Here is a 24,648-nt window from a genome sequence, read left to right on the forward strand (position 1 = left end):
AAAATATATAACCAGGGGAATTGCTTGCTTGGATGTATCGCTTTGGTACAATCATAAACGTAAATTTACAACTCTGAAACTCAACTAGAATAATGTCAAGCAAATTTAAAATTTATATTTGTGTTGATTTTTCGAAAAATAAACTAAGTTGTAATTTTGTTTATTCATTGTAATCTATTTTTTTGTGATTATAAAAGTTTAAATTGTGATACTTATAATTAAAAAAAATAAAGTAAAGAATAATCATTAATTTATCAAAAAATAAATAAACTGTGAGTAATAATATTGTTAAATTGAAAAAAAATATAGTTTTTTTTTGTTTGATTAAAAAAATCAACACAATGACAGAATGAAAATTAAAAAAATAAATTGAAAATAAAATAATACTTGAAAAAAATAATTTATTCACTATTTATACAACTGTGAAATTTTTTTAAATATTATTATTTTATAAATAAACATTGATTCAACGAAAAAAAAAAATATTAAATGTTGTTATCATAAATCTTCATAGAATGATAAAAGTTTTAATATTTTAATATATTTTTTTTCTGTAATTTTTTATCATAACATTCATTATTATTTATTAAAATAATATAAAATTGGATAAATCATGAAAAATAGCATGAAATAATTTAAAACAAAACAATTCAATTGTTTATTTTTATTTTAACCTAATAACAATTATTTTATTTTTAAAATATTTATCAATTAATATTAAACAATATTATAATATATCCACAATCGAAAATTTCAAATAATTACTTAAAGTTTTGAAAAATCAAATTAAATACTCAAGTGGAAAAAAATATTAATTAATCATTTCAAAAATAAATATCAACTGTATTAAATATATACCTAAATTATATTTAAAAAATATTTGAATACAAATTACATTTAAATTTGGGAATACTTTAGGAATTCAAAAAAAAATAAAGAAATAAATATAAATTATATTTAATGAAATTCGTATGCCAAAATGTAAATGTAATTTATATTTATTTTTAATACATAAATATTTCAATAATAATTTAAATATACATTTATATACATGTATATATATAATACAATTTTTTTGATATAATAATTTAAATATATTTTCTCCACTTGTGATAATTTGAAATAACTTAAAATCATATATAAAGACTAGTAATTTTATGGAACCACTGAAATTGCTTCATCACTCATTCTGACAATGAATAGCCCCTCAAAATTTTATGTCTATAGATATATTGTGAAAAATAAATAGGATCGTTAAATTCTGTGTGACAAAATGATATGAAATGAGTATAAGTAAGTGATAGTGATTTATAATCTATATATAAAATTGTAGGCGTAGTACGTCAGATAACAAAAATAAAAAAATAAATAAATAAAACACAGTTTTATGATTTTAACGCGATAAATGTGGGTGACGATAATATCGAAATAGGTTAACTTCCTGTGGTGTTTTATCGAAGTCTCACTTTTCTTTCTCATAATTCTTTCTTTTTCTTTTTTTCACTTCACATTTTCCCAACGCGATCAATTGATACAAATCATCCCTTCTCCAACCACTAACCCTCTATCCTCCCCAAACGATATTCACATCAATCTAGCTATTTATCGTAAATCATTCTCCGTTGAAATAAAGGTGTCATCAATACCTCTTTCCTCTCTAAACAATTTCACATTTTATTTTATTTTTATTTTTTTATTTTATTTTTTCATTAATTGTTTATAATAATTTATATATTTTTTTAAATTTATTATTATTTTCACATATGTATATAATTTTATATCGACAAATTTACTCACCCTTATACACAAATTCAATCATGCATTAAAAATTTATACTCACTCATTGTGATTTAATTAACAAAAATTCTATTTATATAGGCTTTTTTAAAAATTTTTTCTTGTTTTTAAGATTTTTTATACAAGAATATACTAGAATATTCAGTGACGATGATTCAAAAATGCCAATAAACTTGCTAAAAGTATCACGAATGGTGGATTTCCTATTCTCAATTGACCACCATGTTGCATTGCTGCTGGATGTTCACCTGAAATTAAATTTAAATAATAATATAGAGTTAATTTATTGTTAATATAATTATAATTAAGTTTTCTAATGATAAATATAATTATAAAAATAATTATACAAAGAATTCTTGGTATTTTTACAATTTAAAAAAATATAAATGCATATGTTTTTTTTGTTCATCAACTGTGTGAATTATATAATAATTATGTAATTCATTTGTATAATTTAAAATAATTACGATAAAATTGAATTTCATTTTTTTAAATTTTTTTGTAAAATAATAATAATAATAATAAAACAATTTAATTAATTTTATTATGTAAAAATCAAATTGCCATCAATTTTTTTTTCATCTAGAATTCTTTTATAGCTTTAATAGGTCACTTGAAAGTAAAAAAATTTTCAGTTAATTTGTTTTTGTAAAATAAAATAATACTGGAAAGTTGAAACAGCTTTTGATTTTATTGTATGTAAAATTTTCCAATTATCGAGTTTGTACCTAATAAATTCCATTTAATTAAAAAAATAAAATTAAAAAAATAAAAATGTTTAATGTAAATTTGATATAAGAATTCATTATTTTCATGACAAAAATGTAACAAAAAAAAAAATAAATGAACAAACTCAAACATAATTAAAAAATGTTATTGAATGTAGAATAAAAAAATATAACACTATTTTAATGAAAATTTATTATTTTTATTATTTATGAAAAACATTATTTTCGTGATTTAAGTGTTTATTTTTTATGTTGGTTGTTATCATTTGTAAATGTGTAATAATATAGATTCAAAACTAACCATTAAGAACATGGACAGTGACGGTTTTTTCGTTGGCATTACTTGGATGACAAGTATAACTACCACTGTCAGCTGGCTGAGCACGTTGAACGAGAAGATAGGATGTTGTTATTTCACCTTTTTCAGTGATAACGGATACTCCACCACGAGGACTGTCATAATTAATCTCCTGTAATTTTTTAAAATAAATATAAACCACAAAAAAAAACATGACTATAACAAAACACATAGATTTAACTCAAATATACAAATTACATTTTTTTATTTTTCTACAAATTATTAATTTTAACAATTATTTAAATAATTATTTTCTTCAAATCAATGAACACCGTTTTCCATTTTAAAAGCAAAATAATGAAAAACAAAAAACAAAGTTAATTTACACAATGTTAAACGGCCTTAAAAGCTTCATTGTAAATAATTAATATTATCTTTAATATTAAATGACGAAGTTCTATATATAAATAGGACCATAAGATGTGAGAGAATTTCAAGTTTTTGTTTCAAGAATTTGTAAAAAAAAAAACTAAATACAAAGGCAGCTTTTAAGCAAAAGTTATTTTATAAAAATTGTGTTAAAAATGAACTCAAATTATATTTAAGTATTGTATGAAAAATAAATATAAATTATATTTAGGTTTGCTTCAAATATTTTTCAAATGTAATTGAGTTTTATATTTACTTTTATTACTTTATATTTTATTACAATATTTGTTTCTACTTCAAATCAAAGATAATAAAAAATAAATAGAAAAATATAAAAATAAATAATAGATATCATAGAAAGAAAAATAAAAGAAGATGAATTTTATTTATTTCAACCGGACAATAAATTTGTAACCAATATGAAACATTCGATGTATCCATGCATAACAATTTGAAATTTGAAATTGTCCAAACAATGTACTGTCAACTCACATCATCATTGTGGGTCCAATAAATAGCTGGTGGTGGTTCTGGTGAATGTCGAATTACACAAGTAAGGTTCATTGTACTTCCTCTATTTATGTACATTTCTGGTTCACCAACCACTGTTGTTACTGGTTCTAATTTAACAGAAAAAAATTTTTTTAAATACAATAATTATAACGTAAACAGGAAAGTACCTGAATGGAATATAAATTTAAAATATATTTTATAATTAACTATTAATTAGTAATTATATATTTGAAATAACTAAAAATAAATTCAATAAGTATATTTAGATTTTCACATAGTAATTTTGAATATATTTATAAAATAATTTCATATTTATTTTTAATAAAATTCAAATATAATTTCAGTATATAGGTATTTGATATTATTTTAATAATTATGTTTTTCACTTGGCTAGTGCACCATGGTTTTTAAATTTAGAGTTTAATTATTAATTATAAATAAAAATAGTATATAAAATTTATTTGAATAAATGTAATTAGCATTTTCATTATATATAATTTATTATTATTTTCATTATTTTATATCATTTTTTTTATTTTTTATTTATTGTTAATATCCTCGGGTCTCTTGAGTTTTGTACTTGCAACACACGTCAACCACAGAAATTCCAGTAAATACTCGTATTTTACCTCTTCCCTTGCTCCTCTTTTACACCCTTTTCATCCCTACTATTAACTTCTCCAGATGCACAGTAAAACGAGAACTGTCTCTGTCAACTATCTCGACAGTTAAATACACAAACTATAAAGTAAATAACACTTTGAAATTGTCATGAGTATCTGTATGCATAAAAAAGCTTTTCACTGTCAATGTGAATTAAAATAAAAAAATTCAAAACGTTAAAAAATCTAGTTAATTAAATTATCGATAAATTCAATTAATTAAAAAAAATTACTCCGATAATTTGAGTGGTGAGAATACATTTCCTTCAAATCTTCTTTTTTTTACGTTATTATTTTTATTTTGAGATGATTCTTAAAAAAATTATATCAATTTAATGTTTATACGTTATTAAATAAACTTTTTTATTTATTCGAAAACTTTTAATTAATTAAAAAATAAATACTTTATTTGCCCTTTATTTTATCCCGAGTTTAGCTGGAATGATTAATTTTAATTTGATATTACAACGTGAAAAAAATAAATACTTCAAATGGTTTTAATAAAATGCTAGCTATTTTTTTTTCTGAAAATCAATTATTGATTCGTGGAAAATTTTAAAAATATGGAATCCATATCTACATTCATGATTCATTATAAATCCAATTGAATTTTTTTTTCAATATTCGGAGATAATAATCATAATAATCAAAAATAATTTGTTAATAATGTGAAAAATCGATATATATTTTTTTACTCATTTACTTTATGAAGAATCCAATGAAAAATTCAATATATATAAATATCCGCTTGTATTTTTAAAAAATTCCAATTCAATTTTTGTAAAAAAATAATTAAATAGTCTATAAAATCATATATCAGTGGTATATAAATAATAACTCATAGGATTAAATTATTATCATCTTATCATTTAAATAATAGAGAGAAAATTTTAATAAGTATCATTTATTCTAAATTACACTTGCACATTTAGTCATTAAATAGATATATATATATATACATTGAATAGCATCGGGAGATCACTAACGACTATATGCGGATAAACTAAAATGGCCCTCTAGATATTCACTCGACAATTTCGAAACCCTTCTCATACACATTCACTCGGAATACCAAACTTGTAAGTTACCAACAATATATAGGTACATATTATATATATAATATTTAGACAAAGGAATCTTCTTCTATAAAAGAATTTTGTAAAGATAAAAAAAATATATATATTTTGAACTTTGTTATATTTTTTCAATAAAATTCTATAAAAACTTTTGGTATTTAGTTTTTAAAATATTGAATTTTAAATTTTTGATATTCTATGTATAAAATTTTCATCTTATTCATTATGATACTGAATTCGTAATAACTGTTTTACATAAATAAATTGAATGTTATGATCATTACTCAGAAAATACCAATTGCATACGTAAATATATGTAAATATAGAATTACTGTTATATTTGTAATACGATATTCATGAGAATTGATGTCATAAACAAATATTACACATTTAATACCAAAAATTAATTGATGAAAAGTAATGAACATTCATATGTATATTGTATTACAATACAATGTTAATTATACTATTAATTTTTTGAATATTTATTCAAGAAAATATTTTGGTAAGTAAGTATGCAATCAAAAAATTTATTTTGAATTTAATATTTTTAGAACAGCAAGAAAGGTTTACATGTTTTTCAAATGTTAATTTAATATTTAGCTTGGATGTTAAAATTTAACAAATGAAAAATTTTGATGAATCAATATTTTAAAAAAATATGTAAAATAATATATGTTGAACCAACAAATTCTATATTTAGGTTAATTTTTTTCGATTTTAATTCAACAATTGTATGAAAAATAAAGGTTAAATTAACATATAGACAAATAAAAATAGACAGTCAAAAAAATCAAATGTGCATTTTCATTCAGAAAAGAAAAAAACGACGTCTTCAATCATGACCTTAATATATTACATAAATATATTTTCAAATTTTTAAATTAGTAAGTAATAATGTATTTTTAAAAATTGGCCTTATTAAAATGCAATGAATAAATTACATCAAATAATAATTATAAAATTTAAGTACATGTGCTATAAAAAATATAAAAGCAAAAAAATCATATCAAAAGACACTTCTGGCCTTTAGAAATTAAAAAAATGTAATTATATTTATTTGAAAATGTAAAAATAAAAAAAGATTAATTATAAAATAAACTATAAATATATTTTATACCTTAAAACTTTTATTAATTATTATTTTTATCATGTTTTTTAAATTATATTAAAATTTTTAATAGCTTATTAATTTCTTTCATAAACTAAAATTCTTAAAAATGTATAACTTTTAACTAGCTAAAGTAAAATTAACTTTAACTTGAAAAATTTTTTCATGTAAATTGAAAAAGAAATATTTCATTGAATAATAATTTGAGTAAGAAATTCAATCTAAAAATATATTTTTAAATACTAACCAACAACTGATAGATGCATTGAATGACCAATTGGTGGTGTTGTTGATATTTGACACTCATATATACCAGAGTCTCGACGTTGTGGATATTTAACTTCAAGTGTCCAATCTTCTGTACGTGGAAAATGTGATGCAACAAATCTTTGATCACTTGTATATGTATCAACACCGACAGTTAAAAGATGAATATCTCTGTGTCTCACCCATGACACCTAAAACAAATAATGAAAAATCAAATTAACAACAAAACAAACTGTTGAAATTGAAAAAAAAAAAAATTTTCATATGTATTGAAATAAAGTAAAAGAAAAATAATTAAAAATAATGAAAAAATCAATATTTCTTCGTAAATTGTAATAATAATAATAAATAAAAAAAAAAAAAAACAAATTACTAGGAAAAATATATTGTAAGATTTATAAAATGAAATAATGAAAAATCATATTTTCCAGTTATTGAATTTACTGCAGGAAAAAAATACTCGATGATAAATCATATTGTATAATGAAGTCACTTGACAAATGTGATTTTTTATTTTTATTTATTTTTTTCAATGAAGTGTCACAAGAATTTAATATCTTGAAATGTTTTATTTTTCATGTTTTTATATAGTTGGTAAATTTAGATGGATATTAAAAGATTGGAAAAATTAATTGTGCACTGTGTTGGGTCAAATATAGAGCCACATCACTTGTATATAAATGTATATATATGTATAACACATATGTATTATTATAAAAACTCCGTTCTATTCTCACAAGTAGATAAAAAAAAAAAAACACACGTTTTTACCTCAGAAAATGAAAGGAAGAAAAAGATAAAAGTCGTCATACAAAAAGTAAAAAAATTTCTCCAACTGATCCCTTCAATTTTTTTTTTTTTCATGATTTATTTGTAATAATGATTCCTATATCAATAAAAAATAATCACGTAATTTAAAAGAAAAAAAAAAGAAACTAGTAAAATAGAAAGAAAATATATATATATCTCTGATAAATCTAAAAGCGACCATATCAATTATTTATCTTTGATATTATATTATTTCTTAACCATGATATTTAGCATCAAAATAACTATGCCTTTTTTTTTGTGTAAAATGTTATTTGTTTATTTAAAAAAAATTATTATTTAAGAGTAGATATACTTGAAATTGTATGTATACTTGAAAATTTAATTTCGTTTCCTCTGATTTTTCTTTTACCTTGTACCACGAGGTGAATCGATAAAAAAAATTTAAAAATTCCATTGGCACTCTTTGCATAAAACAAATAAATTCCATTGACTTTGAATATCATGAATTTATAGTGAAGAAAAAATAAAATTATCATAATTTTTTTTTTTCTTAATGTCATGACAGGTGTATGAACATGTATGACAAATATGCATCAGGCTAGTTTGAAATGTTAATGTCAGTAATACACATGCACTATTTACGATGATATACGTCATATCAAAAATCGTTCAAAGTGAGATATACGATCTGTCTGGTCTATGAATGTGTATGTATATTGCCTTGTGAAACCCGGATATAATGTACTAACTGACCGGCATCCTTTGGAAACAATATATGTGTATTCATGTCAAGATAGATAGATAGTTGAAGCTGAGGATAACATGATATGGTTCTTTGAGTAAAACGATATATACAACATTTAATTCATCAAGTACACACAATCATAAATAACTTCATATAAAAAACAAATAAATTACAAACAAAATTGTGTCGATTAAATGAGTATACATCATGAACGAAAATTTCCCCGTAAAAAAATCTTGAATAAAAATTATTTTTCGAATAAAAAAATTCAATAAAAAATATTTTTCAATAGGAATAAATATCCGTTTATTTGACAGTATATATAATCTGTTTGTAATAATTATCAAAATATTTTATATTTGCAAAACAAATATTTAATAAATATATAAATATTTTCAAAATAAATATTTCAACGAATTTAAAATAATCGTAACATTACAATATACAAAAACAAATTTATTTTTAAGTTTTTAATCCTGAATTTATCTAAAGTAGCCATAATTATTGAGGACACACTAGAAAATTATCATATTTATATGTTTTAATGCTAGTATATATTTAGAGTGATAAATTTCAATTTAAAATATCAAATATTTGATAAACATTTGTTTAATTTAAAATACTATTACACGTTATACAGGATGTTGTATTTATTTATATTTATTTGGGAAAATTACCAGGAAATTTTATTTCTAAATTATTTGGCCGGAAATTTTATGTTTCAAATACTTTGACCATGATATTTAGTCATTATTCCTACAAATTAAACAAAAAAAATGTTTAAATAATTAAATAAATTTTCATTAACAGTATTATCATTTAATCATATTAAGTTGTTGAAACTTGCATAATTATTTAACTTATATTTTAATGAATTATCACTATAAAAGATTAAAAAAACTAAAGCATAATCCATCTTGAATATAAAATACTCATTTAATTTCAAAATGTTTGATTCTATTTACATGCAACCTATTAATATTACGATATTTGTACAATTTTATTTATTTAAATAATTTTCAATGACAGATATTGATACTGTTACATATATTATTTTAATTGGTAATTAATTAAATTGAACGTGATAATAATGATAATAATAAAACATATTTTACATTTGATATTAATAATTGAGGTAACATGATACGTGACTGGATAAAATATCATGGTAATGATATTTTCTCACAAAGTACCACCAATTAGTTCTTGTAATTTTAACATTATTATATATTCTCTCTGTCTTCTACCCAATTTTTACCCGTACTTACTCTTTTATCCTATATATGCTAAGTAACTAAATAAAGTTTTTAATACGATAAAACTCTAATGTCGTTGCATTTACATCTTCAACATTACAATATTCTATGATTAAAATTATTAAAGTTCATGCAGTAAAAGTATTTATGAATAGTAACATTCTTTTACCTATTTTTTTTTTTTATGTGTAAACTTTGATTTGCGATTACTATTTGTGATTTTGGAGAGTGTAATACTCTGTGGGTGTAAATTTAATCGATGAGTCTCACGAAACGGAAATGGGATTTAAGTACGCTTGACTGATTATATTCTGTTGAATTATTTTTCCCCTCAGTGAATTGATCTGATTTTCATGATTTAATAAACAAAAAAAAAAATATACGTAATAGAAATCAATATGTTAGCTAATAATCAGTAAATTTTCTCACTAAGAAAATTTTTTTGTACGGCACTCCGAGTAGAATTTCAGGTCAGGTTCTGACTCAGAACGGATCAGGGTGCCTGATTTTAAATCCGATCCGAAATTCATGTAGTACACACTGATGAATTAAGGACAACAAAAATGTGCAGTGCATCTAATCAGTAAGAATTCATCATTTTATTTAATAATTCATTCAATTATTTATTTATTTATATACTGAAATATCGTTTTTATTTTTATTTTTTCAGGTATACTTATACTTGCGTTAATTTGGCAAGGATTAACACCTGCGCAAAAGCGCGTCGACAAGGAGCTTGCAAGGATCCGTTCGGAAATCGTCTTCCGGTTCAGATCTCTAAGATGGAGGTGATTCAGCTTAGCAATTTAGATAGGCACTGATGTCCACCATCTTGGAGGTCTGAACTGAACGACGATTTCTGGACAGACCCTAGATGATCCTGACCAAGCACCCTCCAAAATCATTCAAATTGAAATTGGAGTGCTTTTGCACATGCTTTTAATTACTTATAATTAATCTCATACACATAGTCATATGTGGTGATTGTACATTTTCTTCTGTATAGCAAGTGTATTTGAGCAATGATATACCTTGCAAGTTTTCAAGTGGATTCAAAATTTTGTGTCAAGTGATTTTGTTGTTTGTTGTAAGCCAGAGTTAGAACAGTTTATTGATTATTTTGAGTTTGCTTGGCGAAATATTTTTTCAATATTTTTCCGCTTTTTTACAATGTATTTTTGTTTTTCTCCGACATTTCTACGTTTTTCTCCGCATTTCTCCGATTCTCTCAGATTTTTGCAACATTACTCCATATTTCTCCAATTTACTCCGTTGTACTCCCATTCTCTTTATATTTATATACGAGACGACCAAGCTCCGGTTCTTCATGATGATTGAACTTTTCTTTTTTCGTTAATTTTTAATAGTATATAGTCTAATAATATATATTGGTTAAAAAAATTATTGAAAATATTTATGAGTTTCAATTAATAGAATCATAATGCAAAGATTGTTGGTAAAACTAAAATTTTGTAATATTAATACTGAGGAATAAAATCGTTGTGACTAACTATATTTGTGCTTTATTCTTTAATGTGTAATTTTTAATGATTTTATTACTTCAATAATTTTTTAATAATTCGGACAGAGAGATTTTTTAATAATCTTCACCAACACATAGATAAATTTTTGCTGACTGAGTTTTTTTATCCTGATTATTTATGATAAATAATAAATCATTATGATGATGAATATAATAATCAATTGATCAATGTAAGTCGTTATCGATAATTTGATTTGAATAATAAATTATTAAAACAATAATACCCTGAACGTTTTAATTTTTAAAGTCATTTGAAGCAATTGGAATTGAAAAAATTCATAATAATGGAAGGAATATTGGAGGATAATTTTAATTTGATATAATTTAGTTAATCAAATAATTTAAATATTGTTTATACTACATTCAAAACTAAGATATTTCGGTCACAGAACAAATACTTTTGATGATAAAAATTAATTATTGATGTTACACGAAATTCAATGTGACTCAAAAGTAGAAAGAATATACATAAAAAATTGAAAAATCAATCTTCTTTTTTTATCTAGATATAAATAGTTATTTAGTTAATAGTTATAAATAAAACAATCAATAACGTTATATACAATTTACAAAATGAAGTAGTTTTATATATAGATAATTTATTTTTACTTCAATTATTTTTAATTCGTTCAAACAATGAATATAAAAAAATTGATAAAAACATTGTGTGTGATCACTTTTGCTGATACAACGATATTTAATCATTTCAATTTACATTAAAAATATCAGTATCTATTTGATGAAATTATTTTAAAATTTTGATTCCATCTGATAGTAATTGAAATAAAATTATTTCGTAATAGACTCATTAATGTTCACAAGTTAGTGCGTAAAAATATAGTTGGAAAAAAAAAAAATTGTATCGTATGATGTAACTAAAACGTGCCTCCCAAAGCTTTACGACAAATTCTACCACAGTTACATTACGTTTATCCTCAACTCAGTCAAGTACTTCGACCGCTTGGTAACCACGTAGCGTCATTTAATCTTCATTTCGTTTTGTGTACAGCATGCTTAATTCGCGCAAAATGTCTGTAGTTTAGAAAAGATACTGTAGTGTTAAATACTTGAAACTCACGAAGCAAAAATTGTTTTTTTTTTTTTTAAAATATATATATATCACGAGCTGAAAGATACTGAATTTATTTCAACTGTGTTTTATCAACTCTATTCGTGTAAAATTAAAAAAAAGAAATAAAAAAACATTATATCAATTTTAATGATTCAAATTGGTATTACTAGTAATTTATTAATCAAACGATATTTCGTTTTTTTTTTTATTTCATTTGAATATAATATTTTTTTCAATATTATCTAATTAATTTTCCACTTCACTATGATTTAATTAATAAATTGCACTCAGCGTTAATATCAATATTTAAAAAAAAAAAAAAATTATCAACGTTTATTTAGAAACTGTAATTAATCAATTTAATTAGTTTTTTTTTTATCGATTCTTAATGGAAGGTTTTTCTGAGACATTAATTTATTTTTTTTATTTATATATTTTTTTTTTTTATTCAATTATCATTGACAAAAGAGTGAACAAGAAACATGTCTGGAAGTCACGTTTCGTCGCAACGTGAAGTGAAACAACCATTTCAATTAGCAGCTCTCAAGTTGCGTAATTTAAAAATTTTTCAATGTAAAATATCAACCAGAATTGTTTTTTATATGTAGGAATATATTTTTATTATTATTTTTATTTCATATTTATATTTTTTTCAACATGCTTTAACATGTTTGGTTCATCTCTTTTATTATTTTTATTCTAATGAAAAGAAGATTAAAAAAATATTTTAAGTGAGAGGTTATAACAGAATGGGGATTAATTTTGATCCAGCAATGGAGTATATGTGAAAATTAAAACCACATCTGATGCAGTTTTCAGTATCTCTAATCCCAACTTCTCCATTTCAGCTTTAATTATACAAAACTTTTCATCACTATATTTGAGTATTTATTTTGAATATAATATATACATTTCTAAATTTTATACTTTTATAAATAATAACTCGGTATAAATGTATCATTAACCCGATTACATTGTATAGTTTAAACAAAACTAGGCATCTTTGAGCTTAAACCAAATGAAGTTATTATTATTATAAAAACTAATTGTGCATTCTACAAGTAAAATTTAAAAATACAATTTGAGTCTGACACTACTTGACTTGTACCACTAAAATATGTAATTTCATGCTAAATATTTTTAAATTTTCCCCCAAGTTAAACCATTATCCATTATAATAATCAAAAAATAAGCAAACAATTTAGTTTATTGTTTTTTTTTTTTTGAATTAACTTTTTGTTGATAATTATCATCAATAAAGAAAATAAATAAATTTGTTATTCACTTTGATATGCAATTTATATTAATAATATCCTCAGGATATTTTTTTTCTGATTGAAAAAAAAAATATTTATCTCTAGAGAAAAACATTGTACGTGGCATGAAAAAAAAATCAAAGACTTATCCTTTTTTAGTAATTTTTTTTTTTCATTTTCAATATAACGACATGATACTTTTACGTTATACATTATTTCATTGGAACACGTCAGATCAAATATATTTATATATTCAAATACATATTTATTATATTTTTTATAATCTTATAAAATACCAGCATATTCTTGAAAGTTTATATTGTATTAACTATACATCAAATAAAAGCTTATTATTAAAATTCTAGCATGTTAACTTTGCTAGTATAAGCTGTCCCTAAATTCTTGATAAAGTATATTATATTTACAACGAATATTTCATGACTCTCTCAAGGCTAACATAACATGAAAAAATTATGTATGCTTCAGGTTTTCCATAAAATCAACATACTTGAATATTATTTTATTAAATAAACATATCAAAAATTTCTCCCAGGAGGTTATGGACAAATCCTGGGATTTTGAGGATCAATGAGAATTTGAAATTTTGCAGACAGGTAAATTCCAAATTTTAATTCCAAATACACAGGTATATTTATTTCAAAACGATGATCCAGCGGATTTTTTATTATTACTTATCAAAATAATTCTTGTACATTGACTTTAGTAGAAATTTCAGCGATTTTTTTTCAAAAAATTATTGACATAACATAACACTTATTTCAGAAATTTCGATTTATATTGATTTGAGAAATTTTTACTTTTAAATCAATTGAGTAATAAGTAGTTATTTTAAAAGAAAAAAGATCTGGTAACGTGTGTTGGGGCTGGTGGCCCGCGTTACCCATTGAAAATTAAAAATTTTCAATACTCCGGCTAGGGCCATTGCGTGGCCGTGTAACGCGATTTTGTAAATAAAATTTTTTTTTATTAAATTTATTAAAATGCTTACGTTCTATAATGGCTATTGCTGCTAGACATTAAATCCTAAAAAATAAAGAAAATAGACAAATAACTTCCAAAATTATAAATTCATTTAAAACTTTTTTATTTAGTTTTCCAATCGTTAAAAAATATTTTATTAGTTTTAAAATGTTTTTCAATATATGTACAATAATACCATAAGAAAAAAAAATAATAAATAAAAAGCAACAAGTACATAAATTTTTATATATTAATTTTTTTTTTTTTGTAACGATTGAGTTTTCGATTTCCAGTCTTCATCAGTTCTACTGTTGTTATTACTTAGAATCATTTCTTATATTAAAATGACGATATCAAATCCTGAAGATAACGAATTTATCCTGTTTTTCGGATAAAAAATTAAAATTAGAATAAAAAAATTAGGGCTAATGAATAATATTTTTTTTTGAAAAAAAAAAAAAGAATAGCCTTTAATTCAGCGTCATTTAAAACTCCATCACGCTCTAACAGATCCAACTCGTTATTAATTTTCTTTTCCAAGTAAAATACATCGAAATCGAATAATGAAAAAAATAAAAACCTTCATTTTCTTATTTTTTTTTTTTCCCTTAAAAATTATAAATCATAGAAAAATAATTTTATATACAAGTGATGAGTATTTGAAAGACATATCTTTCGGGCCCTACATGAAGTCGCTGCGATTATTTTATCGAGAGTTATCGATTGAGTAACGTTACGCTAACCATGTAATAACAACGGGAACCTTGATAACTCTTGATAGAATTGTCGTAGGGTTTTCGTATATAGCTTAAAAAATGCGTCTTTCAAATACCATATATTTTTCTACAAAATTTTTTTTTTTTTTATTTATAGTTTTCGAGAAAAAACAAAAAAACTGTTTTTTTCGATTTTTAGTTTTTTTTTTTTTTCACTAAAAAGTATAAATAATTAAAAAGTAATTTTGTAGGTGGGTGAAAGGTATTGGAAAGACGCTTCCTGGAAGCCTAACATAACCTCGCTACGATTATGCTATCCAGAGATATCATGTTATATCTTGTGAAAATCGAAAAGCGAAAAAACTATAAATTCGATAACTCTCGATAGGATTATCGGAAAGACTTCATTCTAGGCTCAAAAAAAGCGTCTTCAAAAACTCTAGAGCCGCGTTCAAAAACCACTCTTCTAGGCATTATTGTTTTTCGCAAAAATAATAAAAAATAAAACAAGAAATTTTTTTTTTTTTTTTTTTCTCAAAAACTATTTCGCCTGGAGGGATAGTTTTTTGATGCGGCTCTAGAGTTTTTAAAAACGCTTTTTTTGAGTCTAAGATGAAGTCTCTACGATGATCCTATCGAGAGTTATCGAATTTATAATTTTTGCAATATGACGTTTTTACACGATATCGTCTCAATAACATAATCCTAGGGAGGTTATGTTAGGCCTAAAAGAAGCGTCTTTTCAATACCTTTCACCTACTTACAAAATTACTTTTTAATTATTTATACTTTTTAGTGACTAAACTAAAAATCGAAAAAAACAGTTTTTTTTTTTTTTCTCGAAAACTATAGATAAAAAAAAAAAAATTTTGTAGAAAAATATATGGTATTCGAAAGACGCATTTTTTAAGCTATATACGAAAACTCTACGACAATTTTATCAAGAGTTATCGAGGTTCCCGTTTTTAAGAATTCCCTAAAATTGCCTTAAAACCGTCATTAATGCATCCATTCCTGCCCAAAAATATTTTTTATGAACTTATTCTTATACAGCTGAATCTCTGGAAGAAAAAACATTACATGATTGATAGTCTAACTTCATTAGTTTTCACTCTATAATTTTTTGAGTGATGAAAAAAATCATCTAATTTTAAGTTTTCTTAAGTTTTCTTAAAAAAAAAAAAATAATGAAGAAATGTTTTCTATCACGTGCGATAGTGTTCCCCGAGACGCATCTTTTGAGCCCTAAACGAACTCTCTAGGACAATTATTTTATAAGTTATTACGGTTTTTTTTTTTTTGCCGATGATTTCAATACTGCGGCTGAGCCTTATGGCTCCTAGCCTCCGTAAAAATTTTTGAAAAAGTCATGAATGATATAGTAAGTAAGCCTACTTTTTTTGCAACTTCTAACGAATACAATAGTTAACTTCTCGCAAGCCTCGAAAAGTATTTATCTATAACTCTTAAAGTTTATTTTATTCAACCTTTTTTTTCTTTTTGTAAAAAAAGAAAAATTGTTTTAAATGAAAAGGTAAACAAACGACTTTAAAAACAACTTGTTATTCATTTTTATTTTACAAAAAACACAAGCATTGTTTTATCTTTTACTTATTTGAGTGTCTCAAGGACAATGTCTTGTTAGTATACTAAAGTTTACCCTTAATCCTTAACCATAAAAACTTCAAGCTTATCCACAAATATTTAACAATTTTATCCCCTCGTTTCCACTTCATATATAAATCTTGGTAAAAAGGAAAATTTTTATATTTTTTTATTTTATCTTCAAATTTTTTTTTGTGATTTTTATGATATTTTTTCTAAATACTTAATATTTTTATGAAATACAAAATAAAATAAAGTTACTACTATCTAAATAATTTTTAATTATAGATTGGGATATAAATAAATTTATTAATTGCACGTATTTTTTTTTACAAAATCTTAACTATTTCAACTTTTTTGTATTTCATCGTTTTTCTTTACACTCTCTTCTCTGACAAATTTCTCAAACATTCTTGGCTACCCACTCATATACTTTTCTTTGTCGGTTCTTCTCTTAATATTTCCGATATTTTTATATATATAGATTATAGAACTAGAGTAACGTCATCATCATTGACGCCTATAATTATAAATATATTGAATTTAATTGCATCAAATTTTTTTCATTTATAAAATTAAATATTTTTCTCAGCTTCAATTTATTTTATAAAGATTTTTATTATTCTAAACATTTTAAATTCATTGAAACAGACATTAATACGTATTATGTGAAATAAGTTTACGGATTTGTATCAATTTGTGATATATACAGAGTAGCATTATACCCACGCAGGATCAAGAAACTTCTTGTCAAATAAATAAAATGAAATATACAAAAAAAAAAAATCTTACGGAATAAAGTTTGTCAAATTGGCTCATTTGACATGCTATCGAACGAATCTATAATAAAATTGATTTGTACTATCTATCTACCACATGAAAATTGAGTTTCGTCAAAACTTTTTCTGGTGGAACAAATAAATGACCAACTTGTTCCTTGAATTTTATTTTTTTATTTTTTTTTATGTTCATTTTCAATACAAGTCGAACAAATTGGATGACCAATTTCATGTCGCAAGTGACTCATCCCTTCGACAGTGAAAAACATAATAACAGAAATGAATACTTCATTTATTTTTTTTTTGTTTTAATTTTAATTTCATTTGTTATTTTTTTTTTGTTTACCATATATTTTTACTCACTCAATAAATAAATTAAATATTTTTTAAAATCTGATTCGTATTGTATAAAAAAAATTAAATAAATTGTGAATGATAATCATTTATAAATGTAAATTTTATGTAATAACTAAATTACTTACTGTACGATCACCTAGATTTTTAACTCGACATCTGAGTATTGCTGATTTACCAACAAGTGCTGTCACGTTTTGCGATGCTGATATATCAAAATATGGTCCACGATCAAGTGGTTCAAGATCAAAGTCATCTGGATTATCATCATCGTTTATACACCCTCCCGGTCCTTGAACTAGAATAAAAATTAAACATTAATACATGCCCTAAATATGTATCTTTGGAACGAATTAATTTAATCATTTTTTTTTTTTTTTTGTCATTTTGCATTTATGATTATCTGGATTCTATATTAAAAATTATAATAATGAATAAAATTAAATAAAAAAAATAATTATACTTTCAAATTAGTACGTGTATATGTAAAATAAAAATTGAAACTAATAATTCAAAGTGTAAAATAAAAAGATAATGTTGTTAATGATAAATGTTTTATAAAATTTTATGGTATTTCAGTGGATGGTTAATTAATGTTGGTCAGCAATTGCGGCGGATATTTGAGTTTTCCAACTGGCCAGATGAATCAGGTACGTAAATTGATCGGTTACAAATTCATGATATCGATTTATTTAGAACGAAATAATAACAATAATAATAGAATTTAATTTAAAATCAGTATTAAATTGGATATTTGACAAGTTATTTATTCTGTGAATGAATTTTATAAAACCAAAGTTTTATTATGTTAAAATTATTTTTAAAATTATTTCATTTACTAGAAATAATATAAAATTTTTAATTTACATTATTATGTTTATTGAATTTATTGTCTATCAATTATTCATTATTATATAAATTCTGAATTTATGTCTGTATAATTAACTGTCAATTTATTATATATATATGTATTATGTACATGATTGTGCATTTTTATTTTTCGAATATATCGTCACAGATATAGAATAAGTTTTAGGCAAATAATTTGTTCACTATTCCGTACAGTTGTTAGAGATAAATTATATCAAAGTATTTGAAATAATGATAATGGAATAGAGTTAAATGAAGTTCATTTTTTATTTATAAAACCACTAAAATCATAGTGAAATTAGATAAAATCAGAATTACAAGAAATAATTTTAAATGAAACTGACTGACTGATTTGACACAATTGAATGACAGAATTCATTAAATAACGATTTTTTTATTCAATTTTAAATTACTATTTTAAATGTTTTTGAATTTATTTTATAAATTTAGTAGTTTTATGTAATCACTAGAAAATTACTTTAAATATTCCAACAACTCTTATAGTATTTTTAAACGTTTTATCAAATCAAAAAAATCATGATAAATCATTAAAACCAGATGAAATCGCAAAAAATTTTATGAAATATTTTGAAATCATAAAATCAAATAAAGTTTAGTAAATTTATGATATCACTAAAACCATTGTGACATCATTAAACTTGTTGTAAAAATTTCAATCAACTTCTGGGCCATGCAGAGAAAAAATAATAATGTGTAATAAAAAGGTGTATGTCGATTAAAAATATGTCTTTCTCAACATTGAATACAAATAAGATAAAAAATGAACAAATGTAAATCCATGAAAATACGTTTCTTTTCCATTATCTGCAGGTAGTTATACGCTCATTTTATTTTATTATTTATTTTTTTTGACGTAAAAAAAACCATAAAAACATTATGAAGCAGAAAAAAAAAAAAATTGAAATAAGATCTTTTTGCACTTAAACTTTTTTTTAATTTGTAGCTCAACGATACGTTTGAATAAATTTTTAAAATGATAGTTTTAATTTTTCTTTGTTAATTAAAATTAATCTTTGAAAAGTCTCAACTTACCGGCAAACAGGAGGCCAAGAGTAAAGAGTAACCGCCTCATTTTTTACTAGCTCTCATCACTCTTTTTTTTTTTTTTTTTGTTTTTCTCTTTTTCCTTAACTTTTGTTCGTTATATATATTTTTTTTTAATTTTATCGAGAAAATCTCAATTTGTTGTACACAGTGGATAACCCATTCTCATCGCCCACCATATTTAAAACCAAATAATTTTTCATTTTCGTAAAACACACTCAGGGGAATGTACCCTTAAATCACCAGAAAATTCAACAATTATCACAAAATTTTAAAATACGAGTAAAACTGTATAAACTTTTTCAAAAAAAAAATAAAAAAATAATAAAACTTTTTAACTTGTCTGCTTACTCTTTGAACTCATTCAAACATTATCCAAACTCTTTAACCTCAAAAATAATCAGCCAGTAGTAGAGTATTTTAATCACCACACAAAGTGATTAATTATTTTATTTTCAACTAGCAAAGAAGTGTACACAAACAAAAATTATCAAATTAAAAAAAAACGAAAAAACAAAAACTTTTAAAAATTAAAAAAATTAATATTCACAAAGCATCATTGCTCTTTTAAACTTTTGTTTTATTAATAAATTATCACTATGAATATTCAATTAATTTTTGACATGATTAAAATATATTTTAAATAAATTCTTAATATATTTCAAGACATCAAACACAATCACATCATGTACACAATCACATCACTTTATTATTATTTTATATTTACTTTACAATGTGTAGTGAAAGAATATTTTTGATTCCAATCTACTTTAGGTCTATCTGACTAAACACGCACTTGTATCACTGACAGCCAATTTTAAACATTCAATTTGAATTTATTTGTAGTATATGTTTTATATTAATATATATTTTTTAATATATATTTCACAGTGTACAAGCAATGTGTTAAAATTCACATGTAAATATACTCAATGGGAAATCCATCAAAATTTATGATATCATTGTTGAACACTGACATATTCCGTGAACGAAAACGGCGCAACGAATCCATCATCACACTTTCCGACGTCTCAGTATATTTATCAAAGTAAAAAAAGGCAAAAAAAAAAAAAAGATGATAATAATAATATTAATAATAATAAGAAGAAAAAATATATAAATCACCACTTTTTCTTATTAAAAAAAAAAAAAGAAGAAAAGAAAGAAAAAAAAAATAGAAATTTATTTTTTATTCTTGAATTGTTTAATGACACTTTTTCAACTTTTCTCACAAAAATATTAAGTGTAATTTTGGTAAAACTTTTCAAGTATACTTGAGAGGGGGTATAGTTTATTTTTCTCTTTTTTATGATTGATTAACTAGTAGATTTTTTTTTATTCTATATATATTTTTGTAACTTGATTGTTTTATTGAAAATATATATTATTATTTTAGTTTAAATTAGGGGAGAATTATATTGCACGTGACGATAGTTTTACTTAATTCCGAGTACGAATGCTCGGACGAGACTGGAGAGCAAGATGCGATGAGCGGATTTCACCACCCCTCACAGTAACCAACCCTTGCTGTCCTTCTTTTCACCCTTACCACCCACTATGAACTAACGCGCGCACCGGGTGTGAGTTGAAGCGCTTGTTGGTCGGTTTGTGAGAGGCACATAACACACAGACACAGAATGAAGGGCGCATGAGCTTTCAGCTTCCATTCATCTCATCCCCATGATCAACCATTTTTTTTTACCCTTTTTTTTTTTTTTTTTTTCTTGTTTAAGAAGGCTTTTTCACCCAACAACAAAAATATATAAAAAAAAAAAAAAGCTGTATCAAGTCTAAAAACTTTTGAGAGTAAACATTTTTCTATTCTCAAAACTACCCCTTAAACATGTTTTTTTTATTGGACATTTGAAAAACAAATTGATTTTATAATATACATTTATATATATTTTTGTTATAAATTATATATTTATGTATAAAGAAAAAAAAATATATATATATTATTACATAAAAATTATTACAATAGTTGTTTAAAAAAATATATCAATGAATTAAAATAAATAATTAATCAATTTCAAAATATTTTTTTACTATTTTATAATTAATTAAACAATAATTTTATGTTGAATTTATTATTGATATTTGGGTTTTGAAATGAAATGTTTTTCAAATGATTTTTATATAATTCATAAATATACTTATTATTTTGTTTTATATTTATATAGGTATAAATTTATAAGAATTCATGAGAAAAATCTACATACTATATATACCTAATTACCTATATATAACATTAGATTTTTAGATTTAATTTTAAATTAATTTAACTTAAGTAGGTAATATATTTTTTATAATTTTGATAAATGAATAATATAAATAAAGTTTTTTAAAAAATATGTAATTATGTAACTGATGATTTATCAATGATGAACCTCAAGATAAGTAGACATATACAAAGTTGGAATATACATTGGATCTTGGATCTTAGATAGATGAAATTTGTGGTTTTATGAAGTGAAGAGAAATGTAATAGGTGAAGAGAAGGGTGTTAGTGTGTATTATGGAATGCCCCGGAGGTGAATTGTGGTTTTGGTCGGAGCTTACGTTGGATATACGATTCATTGATACGTGACGAGTTGAAGAGAGACAAAAATGATAAAAATAAGATAGTACAACAGAGACATAAATTTGTATATATATACATATACATGAATAGATAAATAAAGATGGTACAGAGAGAAGATGATAACGAGTTTAAGACTGACTAAAATTTGGTATTTAGTATCCGTAAAATGTCTTTCTACCTGATAAACCATTATCAACTTAAATAAATTAACAAAAGATATTCGTTAACTATTTAATTTTCTATTGTTGTGTGATAATTAATTTTATAACATATTTAATTGTCTATTGTAAAAGTTAACTTTTCATTTTGTATAATAAAAAATTTAAAAGTTAAAAGATTTATTTATTTTAAATACAACTGAGGCTTTACTATATATATATATAAAAATTACTTCATAATCTCTTCAGGTTATTAACTATTCATGCCATCAATGTGTGTGTGTTTGTCTAATTGTATCTTTAATTCGTTTTTGTTTTAGTAATTGTAAAATATACAATGTATACAATGCATAAGGTTTTTTTAGATTTCCCTCAAACTAATTGACCAATTAATGAGATAGTTAAGAGTATCCAGACAATTGAAGGTAGATTATTTCCTTTGTGATGCAATAATACCATCTTCGGAATACAAATTTGAGGTGTGCCACAAAGATATCTCTTTTTTTTAAGTAAGTAAGATAGAAGTATATAGGATTAGACTGACGAAACGGTCTTGTACGTTATCTCGGATAAATTTCAAACCACGTACAACGAGAAATCTGAGATTCTGAAGCTTGAGGTAACTGTGGAAAATTTGAACGAAGTAAACTGAGAATCATAATAACGAGTTTATCATTTTATTAAATAAATCAAATAACTATTTATTAAGTGTCAAAATTATATACACACAGATATTATCAATGAAATATATTTTCGAAATATGAACCATTTATGTAAATAATAATTTTGAAAATTTCAATACTGAAATATTATAATTTAAACGTTTCTTTTTTTTAAGTTTAAGCTTTAGTTTGATTAATTAGTTTAAATGATGACATCTCATATGATTACCCCTGACTAATATGAAATCTAAAAATGTGTCAGCTGACAGCTCTTATTCTTCCAAATCTTGAATGAATAATTATTTTTTATTGTCTTTATACACAGTAATTACCATAACAGGTATCAACAAAAGAAACAGCAATTTCTACTAGATTTTTTTTTTTCTTTTAAAACTACCACCCTTAAAAAAATACACAATAATTACATATATGCACAATAAGTATACGATACGATACGATATCGATTTGATATACTTGATATTGACGTTCAAAGCAACAATACACAAAAAATATAAAATAAAAAAAATTTTGGTAACGAATTCGTTCCCGGTTAAAAATTGAAAATTTTCAAAACTTCGGGGGAAGCCTTTGTGGTCCCTATAGCTCTGGGATCAATTATTTATTAAATTTATTAAATTATATATTAATAACACTTTATTTAAGTAAAAACATTCAATTTATACTTTTTTTTGGTTTTTTTTTTAAATTTAAAAACGCCAAAACTATAAAAAGTTTTAAGAAAAAGGAGAAAATAAGTAATAAAATATAGTGAAAGAAAAAAAAATAGTTTATAGTTTTTATTTGTTTTTTAAACAACAAAGGTTAAAGTGTCAAACCTCAATATTTTTTTTTTTTTTAAATTATGTAATAACATAAATACTGATTTTACCGATCGAGCGAGCAAGGTAAAGAAGGTTTGAAGCATAAACGCCAGTCGTTCTAAAAAATATGAAAAACCGAATTGACAATAATTGTTTAGGCATTGAGTAATTTTTTTGAACAAATCAACGTAGAAAAATTTTATAAAGCTCAAAAAATTCTTAATTAAATTTCTGAAAACCACACTGTTTTCAAACAAACCGTTAAAATCAATCGTTCATGGTTATTTTTTCATTATAAGATAGTGCATAGTACTTATTGTTATAAACAATTGTTAATAACTCATTAATTTGAGCCCACAGTGATTTTCATCAAGAGAGTGTGGCTCTCGGTATTCAAAAAACTATTTGAGACTAAATTGAAGTTTTTAAATTCATTTTTTCAAAAGTTTTACGAAATCTGAAAAAAAAAAAAAATTAGTTTTTTCGTTAGTTAACAAATTTCTAACAATCGTGAAAAAATTGTTATTTCTCA

General features: G+C 23.2%; 1 protein-coding gene across 2 annotated transcripts; it reads right to left on the reverse strand.

Annotated features, from left to right (window-relative positions):
- Window positions 1-634: 634 nt before the first annotated feature.
- LOC122849536 (SPEG neighbor protein-like) lies at window positions 635-21,458 on the reverse strand. Of its 2 annotated transcripts, XM_044148259.1 has the most exons (7): window positions 20,246-21,458; window positions 19,883-20,127; window positions 18,088-18,257; window positions 6,862-7,072; window positions 3,745-3,872; window positions 2,827-2,995; window positions 1,108-2,045 (listed from the first exon to the last, which is right to left on the reverse strand). In XM_044148259.1, exons 2-7 carry the CDS (start codon window positions 19,920-19,922, stop codon window positions 1,939-1,941), a joined length of 825 nt encoding a protein of 274 aa, XP_044004194.1. In that variant the 5' UTR covers window positions 19,923-20,127; window positions 20,246-21,458; the 3' UTR covers window positions 1,108-1,938. The 2 variants fall into 2 exon arrangements, with proteins under 2 accessions (XP_044004193.1, XP_044004194.1); XM_044148258.1 differs by having other exon boundaries at window positions 635-2,045; window positions 19,883-21,380.
- Window positions 21,459-24,648: the final 3,190 nt, after the last annotated feature.

The sequence above is a fragment of the Aphidius gifuensis genome, linkage group LG2 (genome assembly GCF_014905175.1).
Source record: "Aphidius gifuensis isolate YNYX2018 linkage group LG2, ASM1490517v1, whole genome shotgun sequence".
Classification (NCBI taxonomy): Eukaryota; Metazoa; Arthropoda; class Insecta; order Hymenoptera; family Braconidae; genus Aphidius; species Aphidius gifuensis.

Bases quoted from the DNA above. Each gene is read 5' to 3' on its own strand.
- LOC122849536 (XM_044148258.1), bottom strand. From the start codon at position 19,922: ATGAGGCGGTTACTCTTTACTCTTGGCCTCCTGTTTGCCG. The intron at 2,996-3,744 runs GTGAGTTGACAG...AAAAAATTACAG, and splicing joins ATTGGACCCACAATGATGAT to GAGATTAATTATGACAGTCC. The intron at 2,046-2,826 runs GTTAGTTTTGAA...ATTTAATTTCAG, and splicing joins CACTGTCCATGTTCTTAATG to GTGAACATCCAGCAGCAATG.